Raw genomic sequence first — 26,227 nt, 5'->3', positions numbered from 1 at the left:
AGATAATTAATATTTTAAAATTGTTTTAAGGGTAGCTTAGGTATTTGGGTATTCAGATATTGTGTATAATTTTTGATACGTTTGACTGCCATCCTCTTTGTTCTCTTCATCTTCTCTCTCTTTTTTCAAAATTTAAAATCAACTTCTACCTCATGTTGATGTCTCCATTGTTCATTCAAACCTTGTAATTACAGAACTTCATATCTAATTTATAAAAAGATGGCGCCACCAGATGTGGGTCAATAAATTTAGAGCATCGCTACACCCCTCATCAAAAGAATCCTTGTGGGTCAACTGCTGAGAAGATTTCTTTTGATGTATTGGAAGATATGTCGATGTTATATCGGACCTAGGCGACAAAGTGTTGTGTTGATTCGAGTAATTTTCGAAAGGTAATTATATCAAATTATTGGTTAACATACTTCGAGCATGTTAATTTTTGCACAAAAAGAATCATAATTTTTGCTCATATAGAATGGTCTAATGATTGAATTTGTGGGTATTTGTTGTAATTTGTTTAAAATAAAATAAAAAAAAAAGTCATTGATTATGGACCTATTATCATGCGTTCTGTTAACTATTAATACTTAAAAATGTGATATTGCTTCCTGATCTTATGGACGGTTATAGCTTGATTTGAGCCTTTTTATTTGTACACCTTCATTATATGGAATTGTGAATAAGAATTTCAATTCCATTTCTATTATTTTTTTACTTGTCAAATAATTTCTTTTTTTTTCATCATGTCTACCTCTCTTGTTGATGCGAATGCTAATATGTCAACTCCAATGAGCATGAAAAACAATCACTCTGAAGGTAAGTTATGTTTGGCACTTGATAATTTGTATTGGCAAATAGTGTATATATCATGTATACGAGTATAAAAAGACATATATCAGTGATGTCTATTTAACCTATAGCCATAGTATTCGATTTTATATAGCGCTTTGTGAAGCGTAGGTTATCATGAAAGTGGTGAGTTGTGAATGTGTGTGCATCAGAAAGTAAGTTAAGTGGAATTCGGTTTTGAGGATGTTGCATTGTGAATATTTGTGCATCAAATAGTAGTTTAATATACAATCAAAGTAATTTGTTTTTGTATGGAGTATTTTGATGCTCTAATATATCATTTTATTATTACGTGTGTGCATCGTTAAATAGCTTAAGTGTAATTAGAGTAATTGATTTTGCACACATTTTGTGAAGCTTAGTAGCCATTTTCACAAAGACTCTTTATTAAATGTGACTCCAAATTTGTACTCAATAGACAAAAGCAACACTCCTTTGACCTGATATTTGACATACAAGAGATTGTGTTACTCTTAAAAGGGTGATCCATACCAATTGCAACCTTAAACTATTTTTGAGTTTTGAATGATATGATTTATAGGTATCGAAAACATCCCCACTGCCCAATCTGTTGGGATTGAGGATTCTACACCTGGAGGCTCCAGAGCTTAGAAACCTGAAGCACCCATTAAGCCTTTTGTAGGTATGATATTTGATTCATTGAACCAGGTCTACGAATTTTACAAGGAATATGCCAAAAAAGGGGGATTTGAAATCAAGAAGGGGGTGAATATGGTCCTGATAAAGCCTCACCATTGCGTAAGTACTTTTATTGTAGTCGTGAAGGTTTCAAAAATACCAGACCTGGCCACATTCGTAACAACCCCGGTGCAATTGTATTGGCCGATAATGAGGAAGTGGTTCAGAAGGAAAAAAGAAGGAGACCTTCAATTCGTTGCGGTTGTAATGCATATCTCCTAGTTAAAAAGATAAATGGTAATCAGTATCAGGTTGATCAGTTTGAGGAGAAACACAATCATAGCATGGTTGACAACAACGATGTTCAATTTCTAAGAGCTCATCGTCAACTGACATATACTCAAAAGGATTTATTGCATAAAATATCTCATGCAAATCTTGGTCCCGTCAAGGGCTTTAAATTATTGAAGCATATGTATGGTAGTTTTTCCAACATTGGGGCAACTGTGGAAGACTGCAAAAATTTTCGCAAGGATATGCAAAAATTTATTGGAGATCGAGATGCCCAAATGGTGGTTGAAAAGTTACTTAGTAAGAGAGATTTCAACCCTGGTTTCTCAATGGATTATTTGACTGATAGCTCAAACAAACTGATTGGTTTGTTTTGGGCTGATGAAGAATCAAAACGCAGCTACTTCACATTTGGTGATGTCGTATCCTTTGATGCCACGTTCGACTCGAACAAGTATGTTATAATCTACTTATCTTATTTATCTTTAATATTTTTTATAATTGAACATTTATGCGTAGCAAATTTTGACTTTTTTTATAGGTACAAAATGGTTTTCGTTCCGTTTACCGGTATTGACAATCATAATCGGTGTGTGACATTTGGTGCTGGCTTGATATCTAAGGAAGACTTGGTGTCGTATAACTGGTTGCTTGAGAGTTTTTTAAAAGCTTTTGGGAAACCACCTAAGATTGTTGTTACGGATCAGGACTTATCAATGAAATCAGCTATTAAGGAAATTTTCCCCGACTCTAGACACCGCTTGTGTATGTGGCACATCATGCAAAAATTATCCACAAAGGTATTTCTATTCGTTATTTAATGCAACCATTTTCATCAAATTTGAGCAGTACTAGTTAATACAATATCTCAACATTTTTTAAACTGCGGTGTGTACCCTAGTGCATCAATTTGTGCCATCATCGTTATAATCTGTTGTTTAAAAAAATACCGATGCCACTTCATTATGCTCCTAGCAGGTTTCACATACTCTCTTCAATGATGAAACATTTAAGAAACGACTATGTAACATAGTTTGGACTGATAAAATCGGCCCAGAAGAATTTGAGGACAAGTGGCATTCAATAATAGCAGACTTTGATCTAGATTCCTTAATCAACGACTATGTAACAGCTGACGAATGCTAACCTTACTCTAGTTGAATTCTTGAGCCATTTTGAGACCGCCATGGATGTGCAAAGATACAATCAGTCGAAGCATGACCACGAGTCACGTTATACTACTCCTGATTTTAAAACAGAACTTCTGATGGAAAAACATGCTGCTCATATTTTCACTCGCACAATTTTTTTTGATATCCAAGATGAGATGCATCGTGCACTCATGCACTGCCACTCATATAATGTCAAAGATGTTGATGATTTCAAAATGGTTGAAGTTCATGAAACGAAAGAGGATTCTAAGAAGAAAGAAAATGAAATTGATGAACCTCCTGTGGAGAAAAAACTACATACATACAATGTAAGATCATTTTGATTTTATAAACATGCATCTTATAACACGGGTTTCTTATAGAATCTAAATTTTTGTTGGATGTTTCACAGGTACTGTTCAGAAAATCTGATGTTACAGTTTCATGTTCTTGCAAGAGATATGAATCGTATGGTCTTCTGTGTCGTCATGTTTTCCTTGTTCTAAAGATGTTCAACATCAAATCATTTCCAAACAAGTATATACTACGACGTTGGACACGAGAAGCATTGCCTCCCAAATCCGATGAATCCAAGAACAAAGTGCAACAACTTTCGCAACAATCAGCAGAGACAGACTCTACTATTCGGGCGATATTTTACTCGGTTGAATACACTATTAACCGGTTGGTTGGGGATATGGACAAGTTATCAATGTATGGTGACACACTTAAGCAACTGATGAAGCAGGCTGATTCTGATGTACCTATCCCATTAGCAGAAGACAAGAATGCAATGATGAGCTCGATGCTTGGTGTCACAGAACCAAAAAAAGTTGATGTGGAAAATCCTGACAAATCTAAGAATAAAGGATCTGGACAACATAAGAGACTGAAATCTGGAAAGGAGATATCGATGATCAAGTCTCAGAAGATACCAAGGACATGCGGAAACTGTGGTAAAAAGGAAGGGCACAACATCAAGACATGTCCACACAAGCCTGCTGCATCAACATCATAGTATTTCAATTAACTTCATATGAGTTTTTTTTCCCGTTCTTATTTCAGTGGGAGTCTATTACTGTTTCATTATGATTGGCGTTTTATAATTGAAGAACATTTTATCTTTTTTATTAAGCTTGAATTTTATTAATGTGCATATCATTTGTCATCGTTCGTATGCAATACATACATATTGAACTCAAATGTGTGAATCAAGAACTTCCTGGGATTAATAATTTTGACATCAAATAGAATGTTGAATCAAGATACGTTTTAGAGTTTTTAAGCGTTCATTGTGTGTTATATCTGAGTCGCACAATGACAAATATAACAAATCAAAATGCATAAACCAGTTTTGTGCATCAAACCACTCTTACTCATAAGTAACCAAAATAATCAAACCACTCTTACTCATAAATAACCAAAATAATCAACGCAACATTTTATTTCAACTACTAAAGAAACCAATCCATCTGTCACATTCAAAAACAATTAAAACCCAAAAAAGGTGCATCCATTTTAAAACCAACTAAATAATCTAAAACACATAACTTGCATGACATCTAATTAATGATACTTATGCGTTTTTCAATCCTAGCTAAAGCATCCGTCTTCAGCTTCGCCTTTTGGAACCCTGGCAACCTCATGTACCTTTTAATCTCATCACGTACACTGTCGTTGATAGTGTTATAGTTTGACAGCAACATCTTTGCAAGAAATTTGATCCTTAGCTCATCAAGTTGTGCTTGCTGCCCCGGTCCTTCAACCTTAAGTCCAACATCAAATCCTATAGAGTCCCCCTTGTATATCTCCATGTGCCTCATTGCAAATACACCAGAGTCTATAAGATTGAGACTAGTCTGCCAATTCATCTTCACTACTTTGCTTATAGGATTCACCGTACTAGCTGCACCGGGATGCTTCACAGTTTTCAAATAACCAGAAAAAAGAACTGTCTGCATAAAATCATATAATACGTTATTATTTGTTACGACATGGAATGATTCACGGGGCCACAATAAGTTTCAAAACTAAAACATTTACGCACCAGCAATTGCATAACAATCAAGTATGGTCCTCTCGCCCCTGTTTCGTTTGGCTTGTAGTTGTCTAATATGTGAATCTGCGCCTTTTTTAAGTCATAACATACTACATACCAACAGGCCTCATTCGGTATTGGAAAAAAAACCTGGAAATTTAAAGACATACATTTTTTTAATCACAAATGCATTTGTGATATTGATACTAATTTTTTTTATCATTCACACTCACCAAATCAACTTCATCAATGCTCGTATAATTCGTGCTTTGCAAAACTATTTCCATTTGTGTCCTGAACCTTTCAGCTATAGTTCTATTATAATCGATGACACTCTTCATCTCCGTTCCCTGCAAATGGTTATTTCATTGTTATGCTTTCCCCAAATTATGCTTTATTATTTTGGATACACACTTACCAGCATGTTTGTTTTGCAGAACAATCGTGACACGTTTGTCGGGTTCCTCTTCGTTTCCTCATTATTTAAAATGCAACACCAAATATCAATTACTTTACTACTCATTATAGCACCTGGTATCATGCTTTCAAAGTTCACCCGCTGACCGACCTCATCATTTGATATAAAAAGGAAATCCCTGTCATTTTCATAACCATAACAAAGAATCAGACAACAAAATTTCCTTTCTGTAAACAAGTGAGAAAAATATAATTTTTTATTTACTTACGTGGTTGGGTGACGTGCAGCAAAAACACAGTCTGCAACCTTTTGTTCATCTTTAGTTATTGCCTCTGCCAAACTTACCTCTCTTAAATAAAATGGAGACAACATAACTTCTGATGGCTTGCCTACCCTTTTCCTTTTATCTCCGATCCTAACATCATACCCACTCACTTCATTTTCCTTTCCTATATAAACACCACCATCTTTTACATCAGTCACCTCCATCTTCTTCTTTAATTTCATCCTGTTTGTCTTATTATTTTGTCCATTTACCTTCTTATTTTCTTCAACATTTCCTCTGTTATTTGATTTTTCATTTCCCTCCTTATTTTCACATACTTGTCCAACAACCACACCGACCTCATTTCTTTGGCTTTTGGCATTTAGATGTTCACTCTGATCATGTTCTTGTTGAGTGAAGCCCAAACTGAATGATGCTTCTTTGTTGACTCGTTGCTCGTGCCGTCGATTCTATCTGCTCAATTTGTTTCATGACTGTTGGTGATTGTAAAAATTGGGTTAAATTGTCAACACCATCATCATTACCATTTTCATCATCTTGCTTCATGTCTTTTACCTTCGTTTTCACTTCAACATCTATCCCCTCTTTGAACCCAGTTATCTTTTGTATTAAGACTCTCATCTCAGCAAATTCACTTTCTGGATACACGTTCAATGCCTTTTTAAGAATCTCATCCAACTCCATGAGACCGTTTTCCACCATAGCCAACTTCTTGTACACCAATACCTTATAATCCTCCTTTGTTCTTTCATCGTACAAATATCCTCTTACATTAGATGCACGTCCTAGAATAAGAATAAGCAACAAACATATTAAACCATACAAATGTTATACCAGTTATGATGTTTATATTTATAAATATCTATAATCGACACACATATATGTATTTTTTCCATCAAACCTTCGGGTGTATGATACACAACCTGCAGCGGTTGTATTTCTCTAATGCAGTTTTTCAATGTTTTTTTTGATTCATTTGACCGTGTTTCAACACTAATCATTTTGTCCAACCCAACACCAGATTTGGATGCACACCCTACATTATTCCATAGAAACAATATCCATTACATTTCGTTATAAGTAAACTATACATAACTATAAACTTTGGTATATATACAATAAAAAGTTGGATTGGAACCATGAACATTTAGTCGTCGTACCTTTAGGTTTACAATTCACAACCTGTGATGTTTGTGAAACTGGGTTGACCTCTTTCATTGTTTCTTTTGCTTGACAATGTTTTAGATCACCTTTCTTCATCGTTTCCACTTCATCATTCTCCAATTTTGACAAATCTTCTGTTGTCCACAAATTCATTACTGGTCCATAACAAGTATCCGCATGAACTTTTGTTTTGAGTTTGTTAGCATACATTACCTACATTTACATTCACGGTTGATAACATAGAATTTATTAACTAACAGTAACCATATTTTAATAATAATGAAATTGTTAAAAATATTATAATAACTACTTAATCATACCACCAAGAAGGTTAGCGGACCATTGTAATGATTATCGTACTGCTTCTCAATGCTCCACTTCTCTTTTGATCGTTTGAGACAATCTAGAATGTATCCACACCAATCCATATGCTTCACTTCCTCCAAATCATTCATAGAGGGCAAAAATTTTTGATTCAAAGTCCCCATACTACATGCCTCGCACATGATCGTTCCAAATAAAACCAGAAAGTTACGTTTGAACATATCCCCTCCCTCTTTCTGCAGCAACATGCATTCATAAACATGTGAAGGGTATAGGCGCTTCAAACTTTTTTCAAACTGTGTCCTCCACTCCTTAGTAACAGCCTCCTTCATTTTTGCTGATTTTAAAACAGCAATCTTTTTTTTACCCATTGGCACACCAAGTACATCATGGATTGTACTACGGTCAATTTTAAACGTCTGACCATGAACAATCATGATGGAATCAAAACAGTTGTAGCTATCGACAGCCATCTTTGCTAAAATAGTTGGAATATCACTGATGTTAAAGTTTATAAAGGCACCGAATCCAAGATCCCTTATTGACACTTTCTGCTGCTCTGAAAGCTTTGTCATCATCAAGTACAACATCACTGGTGATGAACGAATCCTAAGGCGGGTTACAATGTCTCCACTTACCCCTACTTCATCAGATTTGACTTTTCCAGATTTAATAACTTTCAACCTCGTCTTCTTTTTGTCAACGTCTTCTTTCTCATTGGCAATAACAATCATCTTCCCTGTATTCATATCCACCAACCAACACACCATTATTCCATAACTTACAGACCACCAGAGTTTAAATTCTAAAAAACTCACTTACGATGCACCAAAAAACACATTACGATGCACATACATCACTATTTTCATTCTACTTTATGATCCACAGCCTACACTCTAAAAAAGCGATTCACATAACTATAGTCATATCCAAAAAACTCACTTACGATGCACCAAAAACCACATTACGATGCACATACATCACTATTTTCATGATACTTAATGATCCACGGCTAAATTCAAAATGCTAAGATGTCTCGCGATTCACATAACTACAGTCCAATTCAAAAAACTCATTTACGATGTACCAAAAACCACATTACGATGCACATACATCACTATTTTCAAGCTACTTTTATGATACAAAACTAAATAAAGTCAAAACCAAATGCTATGATGCATCGCGATTCACATAACTATAGTTACATTAAAAAAAACTCACTTTCGATGCACCAAAAACCACATTATGATGGCCATACATCACTATTTTCATGCTAACATCCCCAAATATAGAAAAACTAAATGCTATGATGTATTTTGATTCACAAAACAAACAATAAATTCAAAAAAATCAGTTACGATACACCAAAAAAACACAAATACGATGCACACAGGCACTATTTTCTTTCTACTTTATACTCGATATACTAAATTTAAAAACTAAATACTATATGTAGTATGTTGCACAACAATAAATTACGATGCACAAAATATCATTAACTAGAGCTTCAAATATCTATAAAAAAAAAAAACAAAAAACAAAACAAAAAAAAAAAGAAAATAAATCAGATGCATCAAAATTTTATTTTCCATTACCATTTGCTTTTATGTGTGGTTCTTCTGTAACTTGCTTGTTTTTTAATTTCAATAGCCTTCCACTTCTCCTAGTAGCTTAATCAATAAAGAAAACACACAATTAAACAACAAACAACACAATTCTTAATACCGATCTAAATTTAAAATGCTTTATTTACCCTTACGTGTTGTTGCATCTTTCCCACCACTGTATTGTGCATCCTCTTGGTTACTCATCATCTTCAAAAACTGTTTTCGCAAGCAATTCGTGTAGATGGTTACACAATAACCCTAAAACAAATACATAATATATACGGAGTGGAATCCTGATGATATGGTAAATCCCAACAAACTAATTTATTCATTGACTGCCGTGATTTAAGCTGCGTACACAAAATGTGCTCTTAAATATGATGCACAATACCTATTATACCCCTTTATTTTACGTTTTATTTGATAAAATTCAGTTTTAAAGAAATAAATACTGATTTAATTAACTAAATGATCTAATGGTCCAGATTATGTCTTACATGTTTTACATTAATAGCTATTTTACAATACCTACACTCTATATATATATATATAGTCACCGGTTAGTGATCAACAAATACTTGTGAAAATGTGAAGGATGAGCAAGTGAAAGATGAAGATATGAAGGACGGACTTGATATAGAAGGCGTGAAAGATGTTACTGAAAAATAATGAAGTTACTTAAGAATTCGCCGCATAAATATGGATTTTCATAAGTGTTCGTATTATTGGTTTGAACAAATCTCATTTTTTAGGTTGCGACTTGTGTTTGGATCTATTTCTTATGACTTTGTCACTTTTGTTTATGGACTATTATGATTTCGTATTTTTTTCAGTTTGGTCTTTTCTTTTTTGTTTTTGTGTGTGACATATAAAATTACTTTAATAATCGTTACCCGAGCTATGCACGGGTATTGAACTAGTTTTTATTTAATCCTAACCATTCAATGGAATTTTCCTTTAATCCCAGCCGTAAAAATTCCTCTATTTAAAATGGAATGGTAGTTGGCTTGATAATATGAACGTGGGATTAACACTAAATGGTGAATAACTAACTCCCCTTTTATGGTGTAAAAGCTTTAATATGTAGGGTATGTTTGGCACAAAAACTTGAAGCTGAGGTTGTAGTTAAGAGCTTGGGGCTGGAGCTTGACGTTGGGCTAGGGGCTGGGGCTTTTTTTCAACTCTCTTTCTACGAGCTTTTATTTTAAAGAACTTTTGGGGATTTTAGGAGTTTTTCGGGGTTGGGGCTTTTAATTTCTTATGTATTACCAAACAGAGCTATAATTTTCAAATCAGCTTATTTTTAAAAGCTATGGGCTTTTAAGCCCCTAAAAACCCCTTGCCAAATAGTCCCATAAAAAAAAAGTCATCCCTCCCCTTTTATCTATCAAACCAATAACCGCTATCTATATACCTCTTTAAGTTTAAATTATCAATCAAAATCATTAAAAAAATCTTTTGAAGTTGAATAAAAAAATTTTTAGATGTGATATTGATTATGAAAAGTAAAGAAACACTACCAATCTCATCATCGTCATCTCACCACCGTCCCAACACCATCATCATCTTCTCTATTTTCTACATACATTCCATCACCATCATTATCATCATCTAAGAGGAGGGACGACCCATGATATGGATCCGGACTCTCCATCGAACCTGGCTCACCAAATAGCCCAAGTTGGAGTCGGGTGCTTATGGGGTGCGGTGGTGGCTTTCCGAGGGTAAAAGGTATGGGGAAAACCGAAGTGGGTTACAGACACAGAAGTTGTTTGGTTGAGTTTGACCCGATATCCAGTCAATAGAGGATGTGGTGAAACCTGAAGGCAAACCGAAATTAGTCACCAAATAGCCGGCCTGTGACAACTAACAATGGTGGTACTCGTATAACGACTTTGTCATGTTCTCACGTAACTCTGTTGGCATGACTTTGTCACCATCTCTCGCCCTCAATTTTTTTCCATGGTGGAGGACAAGATGAATAAGAAAAAAGTGAGGTTTGAGTAGGTCCCGTTAATTTTTTTTTTTCTTTTGCCTTTGTTACAATAAATATGGTATGTAATACATCATGTATCTCTTCACAGGAACGAGAACCTAAAATATGAGTTGTCTTCAAAGGAAGATGCTCTAAGTATGTAGCAGTGCGGGTAAACTATGTTCTAGCTATCTAAATCTGTTTTTGTTTCTATATAAAAGATGATAGTTTTGCTAAGAGGATGGAGTTAAAAATTGTGTTTGTAGTTCATGTTTTGGATACTTAAATATTACTATATATTTTCAAGAAATGTACGTATTGATAATAATTTAATGAAGGTATCTTGGCTAGTTGCAGAAATAATCCTCTTTTATATGAAAAGACGGTATTGCCCCTCACGTGAGGGGCACATGACGGTAGAAAATAGACGGAATGTTACTGTTGGACCAAAATTGCAACAAGTGTGATATGACAGGGATGCGTTTCGCGACTTTGCAAATGTTTGTATTAAACTTGCAAAAAGTGTGATAACACAAGGACCAAAAATGCAATTCGTTCTAACATTAATGATTAAAATATACTATCAATCATTTATGTTTTAAAATATGTCCTTAACCTGTTACATCAATTATATACACAACTCAACGTCGCTCCATCACCAATCGTCGCCCAACTATCACACCGTCGCCGCCACGACTACCGCCACATTGCGCAGGTACTGTGCTAGTTGCTATATATGCATACCCATCACTCCTAGGATATAGACAGTTCCTAAATTGTTCTCGAAAGCAGTTTTATGCTTCATGTGAACAAAGTTGTCTATATGTATAGAGAGATTAGACGAGAGGTCTGAAATTGCCATCCACACCCAACCCGACCCGCCATACATATCTCATACAAAACCTTTCAATTCTAGTAAGCGACTCACATACAAACACACACACAGAAAAAGAGTTGTCCTATATTCGTATCATTATATATCTCTTTTGCCTATAGCTAGTTTCTTCTATATATATATAAAACGTACAACTCAATATATATATCCTCTCATATATACACACTGGTCCTTCTGATCTTTTACTTCTATTTTTTCACGCTTCTTCATTTAAAAACAACCCTTCACAACACTTCTATACTATATCATTTCCTAGCTTTATTTTTAAATCAAGAGCCACTTATATCGATCGGTATACGTAATTTACTTACTCTGAGAAGCTTCCACGTACACCGCGTCAAGTGACATATATCTAACAAATAAGAACAACTAATCTACCCTTAGTTTCACTTTTATCCTCAAGCTTTTCAAAAATTACTCGTAATAAACTTTAGATAAATCGGTTTCTTGTCTGGAATTCGGATCACCACGTACTTTGGTTCCGATAATTGAATCTTAACTATTAATTAGTGTAACATTAATTGTGATTAATCGAGTTCTCCTTGTGAGTTATTAATTTATTGCAGACCTGTAGTGTTCGATTAATATATATGGCTCCGAAAGCTAGTAGAGGAAAACCTCATAAGGTGAAAGGAGACAAGAAAAAGAAGGAAGAGAAAGGTATGTGCTTAATTTTGTTACGTACAGCTTATTGGATATATTAGCTTGCAACTAGCTAGATTGTGTACGCGATTGCTAATTAAACTAGCTACTTATATGAGTAAATAAATAACAAATATGGTAATGTGATATGTTTTTAAATTAGTTCATTTATTTGAAATAAAATTAGTCATGTGATCGAGCTCCAACTTTTATATATGTTACCACCCTTTCTCTTTTCTATAAAAATTCCCTAACTAAGATATTTGTCTAAAAAGTAAATACTCGTAATTATTATATATTATGGTTACAGAAGTTAGTTTAAAACATTCACAGTTTTTGTGTGTTTAACACTCAATATGGTTCTTTTGCGCGTTTTGTTAGTTTCCAAATTTAATTGTGAAACGGCGAAAGTTATACATTTGGTCAACACTAGTAAGAAATTTAATAATGTAGTTTTGTTTTCTAAATTTTTTCATGTCTTAATTTGGTTCGTGATTAAATTCTATGCATGTTTTATCAGATTTTTTTCTGTCTTATATAACATAGTTCGTAATTAAATTCGATGCCTCTTTTAAGGATTTATCCCGTCTTAATTTGGTTCGTGACAAAATTTAATTTTATGCATACATCTTTTTTTAACGCAGGATATATATATATACTCATCTACTTTTAAACTATGCCAAAAAAATTCTAAAACCGATCATCAATGTCAGGACTACTTATATAATATGAAACTTCAAATCGTTCAATAGAAAATCGACATTAATACTTTGGATGTGTAAAAAGTAATTTAATTTATACAAATACAGAAGACTTCGACATATTAACTTGTAATATTACTGATGTATTTGCGAAGTATAACAAAATAAATCCATTAATTATATATGCTACCGTTTTTTGTTCTCTTTTTTTTTTTTTTTTTTAAGTACGTAATTTTAACTAGTTATACTCAGATCAGCTTTATACTCTATTGATATATAGTTACGATTACAATAATATATCTGAAACTTAGTATGTTTGCTAGCTAGCAAATTAATTAATGACAAGTATCTAGGCCTAACAAGGGATATATTCATGCAGAATTGAAACAACCATACAAAGGAAAGTGTGTAGTACGTACAGATTTTATTGTCAAAAATATCATAGTTGTGTGTCGTACTTGTGGTAAATAACTTCACAACAAATTTAATTACATAGTGTTGAGTAGAGTTGAGTAATATGATTCAGAGTTCAAACTTTTATTATTGTTGTTTCTTGGCTTCTTTGAGTAATTTAACGATTGTGATTACTAGTAGATCTTAGTCGTATAATTACTCATAAGCAACTAACACTGTCTAGCTACTATTATAACTACAGCATTACCAACGGTTATAGAGATAGCAATAGAAACGCCTGATGAGGTTCGATTGACGCTTAAGGTACGTAAGTTTACTATAGAGAAAACTATTTCAACATTAAAATGATTAAACTTATATTTAATATAGCAGAATAATACATAATATTAACTCATGATTTCGTTTTGAAGATAATTATCTTAATTAATTTTGTATATATATATATATATGACTGAAGACATGTTATTTAATATTTGACAATATTGATCTCCGTTTTCAGTATTGTCTTTGTGCATCAACCGATAGACAATCTAAAACCATGACCAATAAATCTTGTGTCTTAACAAATATAGTTGGCTTTTCTAATCGTTTCTTTATGTTCCTTTGACTTTTTATTATGAATTTGTTGACTTTAGGGAATATCTACGCATAAAATAGTAGATTTTCGAAAGTTGTTAGCAGTTCACGTTGAGACATCAAACTACTCTTTATCACATGAGTTACATTAATCTTCTTTTTCTTTTTTGTTTCTCATCAATATTATTATAAAATATAAAATATTAGTTATAAAACTATATACATATTGCTTCTTCATTTTTACTAGCTATATGGTTATTCCCAGAGCCGGCTTAATAGTTTTATGGGTTTAGGCATGGGCCTAAGATCCACCAATAACAAAGGCCCTCAAATTTTCAATGGTTTAGCATATAACTACACAATTATAATTAAATTTTTCCTAAAGGTTAATAATTTTTATAGCTAGGGCTCGAAAACATCTCATTTGTCTATGAACAACAATCAACACTTTTCTTGGAAATTAAGTTCTATTACTTTCCTAGAGAAATTCGGATATAGATATGTTGATTATGACATTCAAGTTTATAAAAGGCCCTCAAAATTGATCTCGCTTAATGATTATTCCCAGCTAATAGAGTTGATACAAATTCTTAGATAATTTGAGATCAACCAATCAGGTTTGAAAGTCACTCATAATGTTTGTTGGGTGAGGTGAAAGGGTGATTCAATTCGAGCTATACAGGGTTATTTAGGATAAAAATACATATAAGAAGCAATCTCTGAAAAAGTCATTTCATCACTATCTTGATATGCGTGAATCAAAAGTATAATTCGAGCATATGAATAGAATAACGTAAATAAACTCTTAGTGATATTATCCTCGAATGTTAGGTTTTACCCTATTAACATATATATTTTTCACTTTAATAAAGCTAACAGAACAACAACATATAGGATTACTAAGAAAATACAAGGATTCAACATCGCATTTCATTCATGTATCATAACTCCAATGGAGAAAAAAGAGACAATTTAGTAAGGACTAAATTTAGTAAGGTTTGGACGACCATGATGTGTGTATATGGTCAATAATGCTATGTACTTTCACCTTTTATGAATTGAATTGTCATTTTCTGTTGTTGTTCTTTATCAAACTACCTTCAATGGAGATTCAGAAGGAAAGTACATGAATCTTAGGTGGAATTTATTGAATCATGCATATCACTCACATAAAAATTTATATATAATTATATCAAATTCAAACCACCAAGTTTATACATGTATGACGTATGAAGAGAGATTAAAATGGTGTCTATCAACATATAGTTAGACGTTAGTAGAACATATTAATAAACTTTACAAGATTTAAATAATTGAAGAAGATATAAGTTTAAATATAGAAATATAGAATATGATGGTTTATGCAACATTGACGAGATATTACGTGACAATGCTATCAATCCATAGCATTAGCTAGGGATTTCCCTTTAATGATAGAGCTACTATTCAATCTATAACTAATTAAATTATTATGCTGTTTCTTCCTTGCGAAATATTTAGAACTTGAAAGAGTAAACACAAAATCCGAGAATACATACACACATATATAATAAAGCATAACATTTTGTTTAAAAACCATCATTTTGGGAAACCACGTAAGGTTCATGTTTAAAAACCACCATTTTGAGAAATCAGGTAAGGTTCATGTGAGAATTATTCATATATGAATATAGATATGTGAGAATTATTCACATATAAATATAGGTAATTATAAGTATAACTTAATAGTTCATATATGAACAAATATGGTCACATATGCAATTCACATATAGACATCAAGTTATAGTATAAAAATTCTTATTAGAGGTGTTCATGGACCAGTTTGGTCCGGTTCTGACTAAATCTCAAACCAAACCGGCAATTACGGTTTTAACATCTATCAAACCAAACCAAACCAAATATATTGTCTGACCAAACCATGTAAGCCGGTCCGGTTTAGACGGTTTGACGGTTTTTCAACTTTATGTTTTCTTTCTTTTATTCTCATATAATTATGTATATAATTGTCAAGATTTGTGTAAAGATTCATAACAAACACTTAAAAATAAAAGTGTACATATTAAAAGAATTACTAACGGGTTAAACTATTTGTTTCAATATATTCGAACTTTAGGTTAAAACTTTATCCATATATTAATAGCAGGTATAACACCCACATGTTGAAGAAGTTTTTGTTTATATTAGAAATGTATAATTAATTATATATTTAAAATATAAGTTTGTTTTTATAATGAAATTCTAAGGAATTTGGAACATAAAAGTGTTTATTTTCGTAAAATGTTTAAACTTTATAACTTTAGATAAAGTAATTTTCATCTCGAATTATGAAAGTATAAAGTATGGTCCGGTCCGGTTTTACGCGGTTTTTTCTTTGCTCAAACTATAACCGGACCAAATAACCCGGTTTTTTAAAACTTAAATCACCGGACTAGATTTTAACAATTCAATCCAACCAAACCAATCCAAATAGCACGGTTTGGCCCGGATTAAGCGGTTTGATGGTTCGATAAACACCCCTAGTTCTTATGATCTTTTCAATTCAAATGATTCTCACATTAACCTTTTTCTAAAAAACTATATATATATATATTAGAACCGTGAGAACCATTAGTTTCCCTACATCCTTCTCCTTTTTTGTGTATTTTTTATTTTTCATTTTTTGAAACTTTTTTTGTTTTTTATTTTCTTTTAACAAAAACCCATTAAAAAAAAAAAATTAAAAACAATAAAATTTTTTTTTGTAAAAAATCATATGACTTACGTGTTGAAAATGTATAGATACGGTACGGATGTTGCTCTCATCAGTTCTAAGGGGGTTGTCATCGACGCATACGGGATCAAAATGGTATGAATTTAATGGACGATGATCCAAGAGATAATAATGGTTGTATACGGTACGGGCGTAGTCCTTAAATCTAAGGGCAAAGCCGATCCCTTCACTATATATATATGGGGTTTGCTAAATACAGCCCTTAGGGCTGTGTTTAAGGTGCATAAATTGTCTGTACATTTACCATTAAAATCAGGGGGCGAGCTTTTAATATGGAAGGTACAAGTTTTTTTATGCACGTTAAATACAGCCCTTAGGACTGTATTTAGTATTTTCATATATATATATATATACCACACATTAAAAGAAGATTCTGAAACGGCTAGAAAATAATCCGACCTTTAGTGAGTGGTGGTTCAACCACAATCTAGGTACAAAAGGTAAGAAAAAAATGATGCGCGAATTTGATAAACAAATAGAGTATTTATTTATTTTTTATAATAAAACAAATTGATAATTCAATATCGATCCATTTTTTAAATTAAAACTATTCATTATTTCTAATATGATTAAAATTGTGAATCTTACAATTAAACTTAAAAATAGGTAAATAAAATATCTATAAAAATTGAAATTTAACTAAAAATATAAAATAAAGTATTAATTTGTAAAAATTTAATTGAGTCATGTTTAAAATAAAAAGAAAATAAAATGTATAAAAAAAAAATTAAAAATTTTATGACGGTTGGCTCTTTCATAAAATCCCAATGAACTGTTATTACTAACGGCCAAACTAACTAACTGACAGGTACGTGGCCCAAGGCTAAAAGATACCGTCGAGATTCTTTCTTTAAAGCCCTCCAACTTAACGATCATTCAAGGTAGCAAAATAATAAACTTTAAGGCCACATTTTGTCAACAACCTAAACTTCAAGGACTAACTTGCAAATTTCAATTAATAACATATCTTTTACGAGTAACAGAAAATTACACGTCAGCTTCTGCCGTGGCACATGTCCGGCGGCTTCTCGATATCGTCGCTTGCACCACCGCGTTCGGCGCACCTCCTTCTCGTACTACCGACGGAGAGAATGATGTGGCAGATCTGTTGGAAAAAGGTGACGTGGCGGCGGCGGAGATGTATCCACCGCCGAAGCTTGGACAGTTTTATGATTTCTTCTCGTTCTCTCATCTCACTCCGCCGATTCAATGTATGTATTTAGTTATAATTAATTTTGTAGCCGAATTCAAAGCTTTATAGTGATGATTAAATGTTTATAAACTCTTTGTTTGTAATTTACAGATATCAGGAGATCGGGTCGACCGTTCATCGACTATGAACAAGAAAATGATTTTTTCCAAATTGATGTGAGCTTTTTATTTACATTCAAGTATATCAGAAACTATGCGAAACTAGAATTTTACACACCGTAAATAGTATAGTTTGAATGTTGTGAATGCACAATGATATTTTGATGATACACAAAAGATAAACATAAAAAATATGTTTAATACTAAATTTTTTTTCAAGCTGCATTTATAATTTTGAGTATTTTAACTTGTATTTTTAAACGGGTTGGAAATGGGCCGGGAATTCAAGATGAACCCGACATGCATTTATAATTTTGTTAGCCATGTCGACTCATGTATGACTTTAACCTTTCTAACCCAACCCGACTCATGTAGTTTCTTGGTATCCTACCTGGAATTGCCTCCCTAGTTGAAATGAGTGTTGTGGATGTATATGCAGGTACGGGTTTCTGGTGGGAAGCCAATAACAATAGTTGCTTCGAGGAAAGGTTTTTATTTGGCTGGAAGACGTAATGTTTTGTGTCATTCTTTAGTTGGACTGTTGCAGCAGATAAGCCGTATATTTGATTGTGTAAGTGAAATTTATATATTTGAAATGTTTCTTACCAATGATATTGCTGTATTGTAGTGATTCCAAACAGATAATGAGTTTAATCTATTGTTGTTTTTACTTAGCGATGAAAGGAGAATTTTTATAATAGTAACACTTTATCTCATTTAGAGTTTATCATTTGGAAAAAAAAAAAAAAACAGGTTGATTTTGTTCTAATCTAGTATATTGCAGGCATATAAAGCTTTTATGAAGGCGTTCATTGACCACAATAAGGTACGTTGCATATACAAAATTATGACCACTTTAACAAATTTATTTTAATAGAAAATGTCCGATTAAAAGCTTTATATTTCTTTCAGTTTGGAAATCTTCCTTATGGGTTTCAAGCCAACACTTGGGTTGTACCTCCAGTTGTTGCAGACCAACCATCTATATTCCCACCACTACCCGTAGAAGACGAAAATTGGGGAGGAAATGGTGGTGGGCAAGGAAGAGATGGCAAACATGATCATAGGCAGTGGGCAAAGGAATTTTCAATTTTGGCAGCAATGCCTTGCAAAACATCAGAAGAGAGGCAAGTTAGAGACAGGAAAGCTTTTCTACTTCACAGTCTATTTGTCGATATATCGGTGTTAAAATCTGTTGCAGCCATTAAGCGTCTTGCTGAAAGTGGCAAATGCTCCCCTAATGGCTCGATCGATTCATTTTTGCATGAAGAGAAAATTGGAGATCTGGTTATTAGGGTCACTAGAGATGTGGCTGATGCAAGCACTAAGTTGGATGCTAAAAATGACAGAAGTCATGTTTTAGGATTGTCAAATGAGGAGCTTGTTAAGAGAAACCTGCTTAAAGGCATAACTGCAGACGAGAGTGCAACAGTTCATGTCAGTATCATACTACTTTATATATGTTCTTTGTTTATACCTGTAAAGTTCTCATCATTTGATCCATTGAATACTGTGTTCTATTATTACCCTGTAGGATACTCCTACTTTAGGTGTAGTGGTTGTTAGGCACTGCGGTTATACTGCTGTTGTGAAAGTTGAAGCTGAGGTAAAGTGCAATGGAAAACCTATTGCCAATGATATTGACATTGAGGACCAACCGGACGGGGGTGCGAATGCTTTGAATGTAAATAGGTCAGTAAATAAAGCTGCTTAACAATTTAATTTAATTCATTTTGGCTCAAATAAATGTCATGTTTGACCAGCCATAGCTCAAAATATGAGCCAACTGTTAGCTAAATATAAAAATGTTCCTTAATAAACAGTAAGCGTATCATTTCGAAGATCGATTGACATTATTATCTCAATAAAGGAAATGTTTTTTGCTTTATTTGGGTAATCTTCCATTATTTTGCATCGGAAGGAACACTTTTTTTTTCCTTTCTGAAATCATTTCTTTTTGCTGCGTTAATAACATGTTGATTTGCCTGTTGGTATCGTGTTGATAATTATGTTGTTTACCTTCTCGTATTGCAGTTTAAGAATGTTATTGCACAAAACGCCTACGGCACAATCATCCAGTGCAGCTCAACGAGTGCAGAGTGCTGTTGCTGAAGATTATCACTCTGCTAATACTTTAGTAAGGAGAGTGCTGGAGAAAAGTTTGCAGAAAATGAAGGCAGAATCCTCTAAATTTACAAATTCTATCAGATGGGAACTTGGAGCATGTTGGGTACAACATTTACAAAATCAGGAATCCTCGAAATCCAATTCTAAGAAAGATGAAGAAGGTAAAGTAGAACTGGATGTGAAGGGTTTAGGGAAGGGATTACTGAAGGGAATCAATAAACAATTTGATGATAAGAGAACCAAATCTGAGAAGGAGGTTGCTGCAAGCAATGGCTCTGATTCATTCAACAGTTCAGATAAAAAAGAGATTGCAATGTTGGATGACAACCAGGAAATTTTGTGGAAAAATCTGCTTCCTGAAGCAGCATATTTGCGCCTTAAAGATTCAGGCACCGGTCTCCACCTTAAGGTTAAATAATATTGTTTTTTGGACACTGCTATATACTATTTAGTGGTTTCTTGATCGTATTTATAGTGATTTGGTTTATATTGGCAGTCACCTGATGAGTTGATTGAGATGGCACATAAGTTTTATGATGAAATAGCCCTCCCAAAGTTGGTTTGTTCTTGAACATTACTCAAAAGGATATCTTATATCTATTTGTCACTAGTTAAGAAGTGCGTAGCTGATAGCTTCAATTTTATCTTTGTCAGGTGGCTGATTTTGGATCCCTTGAACTTTCACCTGTTGACGGGAGAACATTGACAGATTTCATGCACACAAGGGGGTTGCGTATGTGCTCCTTGGGGAGACTGGTAAGTTTATTATTATGTACTTTTTTTTTTTTTATCATGTGCAAGTAATTGAAATTGATTATTAAATATCTTTCAGGTCGAACTTTCAGACAAGCTCCCTCATGTGCAGTCACTATGCATACATGAGATGGTTGTTAGAGTTTACAAACACATCTTGCAAGCTGTTATAGCTGCAGTCGATGATATAGCTGATTTATCCCAGTCAATATCATCATGTTTAAATGTATTATTAGGAACACCCCATACAAATGACGATGACTTAAAATGGAACTGGGTTGAATCCTTTTTGTCAAAGAGATTTGTTTATCAACTGAATAATGAATATCGTAGCACTCTTCGTAAGTTTTCCATTCTTCGAGGGCTTTGCCACAAGGTATCACACATCTTTGCAAATGACATTATTTTACTACCATCGGTGAATCGCTATCCTCGAGTGTTAACTACCTCACCAGGTTGGGCTCGAGCTTGTTCCTAAAGACTATGATATGGACTCTGCATACCCTTTTAAGAAGGCAGATATTATAAGCATGGTTCCTGTGTATAAGGTTAGTATACAATTCAATCTTATTGCTTATGACACTATCAGATCTAGCATTTAAATATTTGAATTTCATACAGCATGTTGCTTGCTCTTCTGCTGATGGGCGTACACTTTTGGAGTCATCTAAAACATCATTAGATAAAGGCAAGCTTGAAGACGCTGTCAATTACGGAACAAAAGTAACTAAATCTTTCGTGTTGAATGAAAGATGGTATTACTGTATTTTATTTTGCTATATGGACCAACATCTATGTCTGATTTCTGCAGGCACTCGCGAAACTTGTATTCGTCTGTGGTCCTTACCACCGAATGACAGCAGGTGCATATAGTCTGCTGGCTGTGGTTCTCTATCATACTGGTGATTTTAATCAGGTACATGTGCAGATTTTCGAAGTATTGCATTTTAAGTATTATTACAAAAATAAGTCTACTAGCAAATGGGTCATGGAATTATTGGCGATTTACCCATTTTATTATACTTTTCGAATTGCATTCGAGCTCTTGGAATATATCTATGTAGGAATACAACAGTTGGTTCAGACAATAACTAAACTAAAACCATCTAGTTGAAAGATGGTTATTAAGATTTGCAGTAACTTTGTTGCTTATGGTTAAGTAACACATATTCAAATCTGATCAAAACTTTTTTCAATTCCTCTATTAGGCTACTATCTATCAACAAAAAGCTTTGGATATTAATGAGAGGGAACTTGGACTCGATCATCCAGATACAATGAAGAGTTACAGAGATCTAGCTGTTTTCTACTATCGTCTCCAACACACAGAGCTGGCTCTCAAGTATGTTTCTATTTATTTAATTGTTTGTTATGAATGGTTTGGAAATCTTTGACCTTTTTGAATGAGTATATAGAGCATCGAAGTGATATAAGCAATTGCTGCAATAAAGTTTCATTGGTTGGTGGAGTGTAGCTTATGTTTGATTTTCGATTTAGGTATGTGAATCGTGCACTGTATCTGTTGCATTTAACATGTGGGCCTTCTCATCCAAATACTGCCGCCACCTACATCAATGTAGCAATGATGGAAGAAGGTTTAGGGAAGCTTCATGTTGCTCTTAGATACCTTCATGAGGCTCTCAAGTGTAATAAAAGACTCCTTGGAGCAGACCACGTTCAAGTACCCCCCCCCCCCCCTCTCCTCTCTCTCTCTCTCTCTCTTTCTCTCTCTCTCTGTCTCTCTGTCTCTGTGACACACACACAAACAAACAAACACACACTCGCTCTTGCATGTGTTCAAGACTGGAGCTTATCGTTTTTTCATTTTCTGATTTGCATGCAATGTAAAACCATAACATTTTGCACAAAATGGAATATATGCAGATATGAGACTAGATCTACTAATTATTTGTTGTAGATTTCAGTTATGTAATCCAAAAATCTTACTATAATACCAAATACGACATTACCTATCTTGAATGGCTTACATTTTTTGATGATAATTAGATGTGTCAATAGCAACAATTTTACTTGTATACGGGGAGGTTTGGTTATGTTTTATTGGGTCAAATCAGATAATTTAGTTAAACGGGCTCAAAGCTCTCCAAAGTGTTCTTCTAATCAGATTATTATAAAGTAACACAGTTTTGGTAATAATATTTAATGTGATAGCTATCTGTTCCGCAAAAAATTAAAAAAAAATAAAATTCCTGTTTTGAGTCTGAACCAGTTTTAATCTGTTAACCAACCCGTCCAACCTGCCTATTTTGCTACCTCTATGATGGTCTGTTGATATTGACACATACACTCATTACTCACACTTGTTTCATCTCCATCTGCCAGACTGCTGCTAGCTATCATGCCATAGCAATTGCTCTTTCCTTGTTGGAAGCATACTCCTTGAGCGTTCAGCATGAGCAAACAACTTTGCAGATTCTTGAGGCTAAACTAGGATCTGAAGATCTACGTACCCAGGTACCGCAAAAAAATTGAAATTTCTTTTCGAGAGTCATCACCACATCAAAAAATTGTGTAATTGCATATAGTATATCATTCAACTCAATGTGTATTCTGTTGTAGGACGCAGCTGCATGGCTTGAATACTTCGAGTCCAAAGCTCTGGAACAGAAAGAAGCCGCGCGCAATGGTACCCCAAAGCCCGATGCTTCTATATCTAGTAAAGGCCATTTGAGGTAGAGATTCAACCCAGTACTTTCCAATTTCAAATCTCTGGTCTTTTTGGTCAATATGCATCAGTTATAATACTTGCCCCATCATTAAATGTTGCAATCAAGTGTTTACATCGAAAGTGAAACTAATCTCATTTTCTAAGTTATAAATGACTCCCGCGTCCCATTAACACTGCAGAACTTTCCACTTTGGGTTGTCTGTTACCAATTTGTCTACTGTCATGAGGCTTTGGTTCCAATGAATTTAACTAATCAGATTCTCTTATGTTGTAATTTGAGGGTATTAGATGTATAAAAAATTTTACAAAATCATTTGTTGTTTATCAAATAATGCAATTTAATGGGTTAAAGAGTAGTATCTCAATGGACATTCAAAGTAAAATGTGGCCTCAATCAGGAGGCTTTATTTATACCATGATGACATTCTTTTTACAACCTTGGATCAGTGTGTCAGACTTATTGGATTATATAGCCCCAGATGCTGATTTGAAAGCAAGAGATTTCCAAAGAAAACAAGCACGTGCAAAACTTGTAAGCTTTTTTGTCTTTTACCATCTCATGAGTCATGCAAATATTCATTATGTGTTCTAAAATTGCAATTCGATGTCCCCAATTATCCAGATTAAAGGAAAAGCAGGACAGAGTGATGAACCATTGATCAATGAACCTCAAAAGGATGAGGTTTTATCACCAATCCAGCATACTAGAAAGAATTCTAGTGATAAAGAAAACAAATCTGAATCCCAAAATTCAGACCTGGTGCATAAAAAAACCAACTTAATTCAACCTGAACCGATCCAAAGGGAACAAAATGGGGACCTACCAGAGTCTTACAACTCTGAAGGATGGCAAGAAGCTTTCTCTAAAGCAGGTCGTAAATCTTCAACTTCAAGGAGAACAGATCTGGCAAAATTACACACAAAATTTATGAACGTTTCTCAGTTATCAACGTACCGAGCAAAACACACTACTTTCACTTCTCCCAAATCAAATCTAAGTGAGTCTGCTGCTTCTGCAAGTCTTTCTCCTGCTGTTACTAAAAAAGTAGTTACAAGAACGGCCTTAAATGATCAGACCATGAAGCGTTCTCCAGTAATAAGTTCAATAAGCGTTAAGGAAGCCGGAAAACTTTTTCAATATAAGGAAGTTGCATTAGCTGCACCTGGTAGCATTGTCAAGGCTGTGGTTGGACAATTGCCTAGAGAAAGTTCTCCACTGACCATAAATCAGATTTCAACAGGAAAACATAAAGAAAAAGATGAAGTTCGGTTGTCAGATGAACCCCAGACAGCGATTGGTGAACAGAAGGAGAAACCAGAAGTCAAAATAGTAATAGAAAAAGAAAGTGGTGCGAATCTTGAATCGTCCATAAGTGCGAATGATGAAATTTCAGAAATCACGGAAGATTCAGCTGAAAGTGTTGTGTTTGTTCAAGAAATGGTGACAGATGAAGATAAAAAAACACTTCATGACGGGGATGGTGAAGTTCAAAGCTCTGAAAGTGCGAAAGAGCTGAAAAAGAAATTATCTGCTGAAGCTCCACCATTTAATCCATCCAACATACCGGTTTTTGGTTCAGTTTCAATGTCAATGATAGATAATGTGGTACCGCCCCCAGTAAACATACCTACGGGTGTAACTGTCAACCCGGTTCGTAGAAATCCACATCAATCTGCAACAGCCAGGGTCCCATATGGTCCACGTCTTGCAGCCGGGTATAATCGATCTGTGAACCGAGTCCATCAGAACAAGCCTACATTCCATAGTGGTGGTGAGCTTGTTGTAGATATGGGTCTTTTAAGTTATCCAGTTGTCATGAACCCACATGCAGCTGAGTTCGTTCCAGGCCAACCATGGGTGCCCAATGGGTATGCAGTTGCTCCTAATGGTTATATGGTGACGTCAAATGGGTACCCTATTGGTCCCAACGGTTACCCAGTTCCCACAAATGGGTTTCCAGCTGGTCAAAATGGGTACCATGCATCTCCCGTTGACTCACCAGCCTCAATTGATTCTCCATCACCTCTTACTCAGGACGTTGCTACTCAAACTCCATGCAATGAAACAGTTTTGGAGAATGTTGAGCAACCTGCTGAAGAAATTCAGTCTGCAAATGACAAAAAGGATACTAAAACTAGAAATGACAAAAACATCGCTGAGAAGATTATAGTTTTGGAAGAAAAGGATACCAAAGCAGAGGTTGTTGATGGTGCGGTGTAAATTGTTAAAAGTTAAACACTAGCATGTCAATAAATTTTTTTAAAATGGTTCATAGATTGCTTGGAAGCTGTGCATCTATTATGTGATACATCATCAGAGGCTCAAAAACAGGATTTTCCCTTTCACTTGCTGTATGCTAACAAACTTGAGCGAAAAATGCTAGAAAACGGTATGAAGATGTCAATTCAAAAGACTATTGTTCCATTAGTTTTCTTCTCAGTATTTCAATTTTTGCTAGATTTTTTGTAATTTGACGATAAGACCTGCAATGAAATTAATAATTGCTTTGTGTTTCTTTTAACAATACTTCTAAGTTCTGCTAAATAAAAGTTTCTTTTAATTGCCTCATTGATACTTCAATTGGTTTGTAGGACCAGAATGGGTTA

The 26,227-nt window shown here is 34.1% G+C and overlaps 2 protein-coding genes across 2 annotated transcripts; both read left to right on the top strand.

Moving 5' to 3' along the window:
• The first annotated feature begins 743 nt into the window (after nucleotides 1-743).
• LOC122591482 (protein FAR1-RELATED SEQUENCE 5-like) lies at nucleotides 744-3,948 on the top strand. Its single transcript, XM_043763747.1, has 5 exons — nucleotides 744-816; nucleotides 1,636-2,233; nucleotides 2,321-2,579; nucleotides 2,912-3,259; nucleotides 3,343-3,948. The coding sequence occupies exons 1-5, from the start codon at nucleotides 744-746 to the stop codon at nucleotides 3,946-3,948; spliced, it is 1,884 nt and encodes a 627-aa protein (XP_043619682.1).
• Nucleotides 3,949-12,227: 8,279 nt separating this feature from the next.
• On the top strand, nucleotides 12,228-26,142 carry LOC122591481 (protein TSS-like). Its single transcript, XM_043763746.1, has 22 exons — nucleotides 12,228-12,297; nucleotides 13,636-13,697; nucleotides 17,549-17,621; nucleotides 17,724-17,951; nucleotides 18,044-18,108; nucleotides 18,491-18,622; nucleotides 18,836-18,877; nucleotides 18,964-19,488; nucleotides 19,586-19,743; nucleotides 20,086-20,587; nucleotides 20,675-20,737; nucleotides 20,833-20,934; nucleotides 21,011-21,307; nucleotides 21,387-21,479; nucleotides 21,553-21,654; nucleotides 21,743-21,847; nucleotides 22,140-22,273; nucleotides 22,429-22,612; nucleotides 23,275-23,406; nucleotides 23,512-23,624; nucleotides 24,068-24,152; nucleotides 24,243-26,142. The coding sequence occupies exons 1-22, from the start codon at nucleotides 12,228-12,230 to the stop codon at nucleotides 25,839-25,841; spliced, it is 4,866 nt and encodes a 1,621-aa protein (XP_043619681.1). The 3' UTR covers nucleotides 25,842-26,142.
• The last annotated feature ends 85 nt before the right edge of the window (nucleotides 26,143-26,227 follow it).

The sequence above is a fragment of the Erigeron canadensis genome, chromosome 3 (genome assembly GCF_010389155.1).
Source record: "Erigeron canadensis isolate Cc75 chromosome 3, C_canadensis_v1, whole genome shotgun sequence".
NCBI classification, from domain to species: domain Eukaryota; kingdom Viridiplantae; phylum Streptophyta; class Magnoliopsida; order Asterales; family Asteraceae; genus Erigeron; species Erigeron canadensis.
This window is presented reverse-complemented; position numbering and strand designations above follow the sequence as displayed.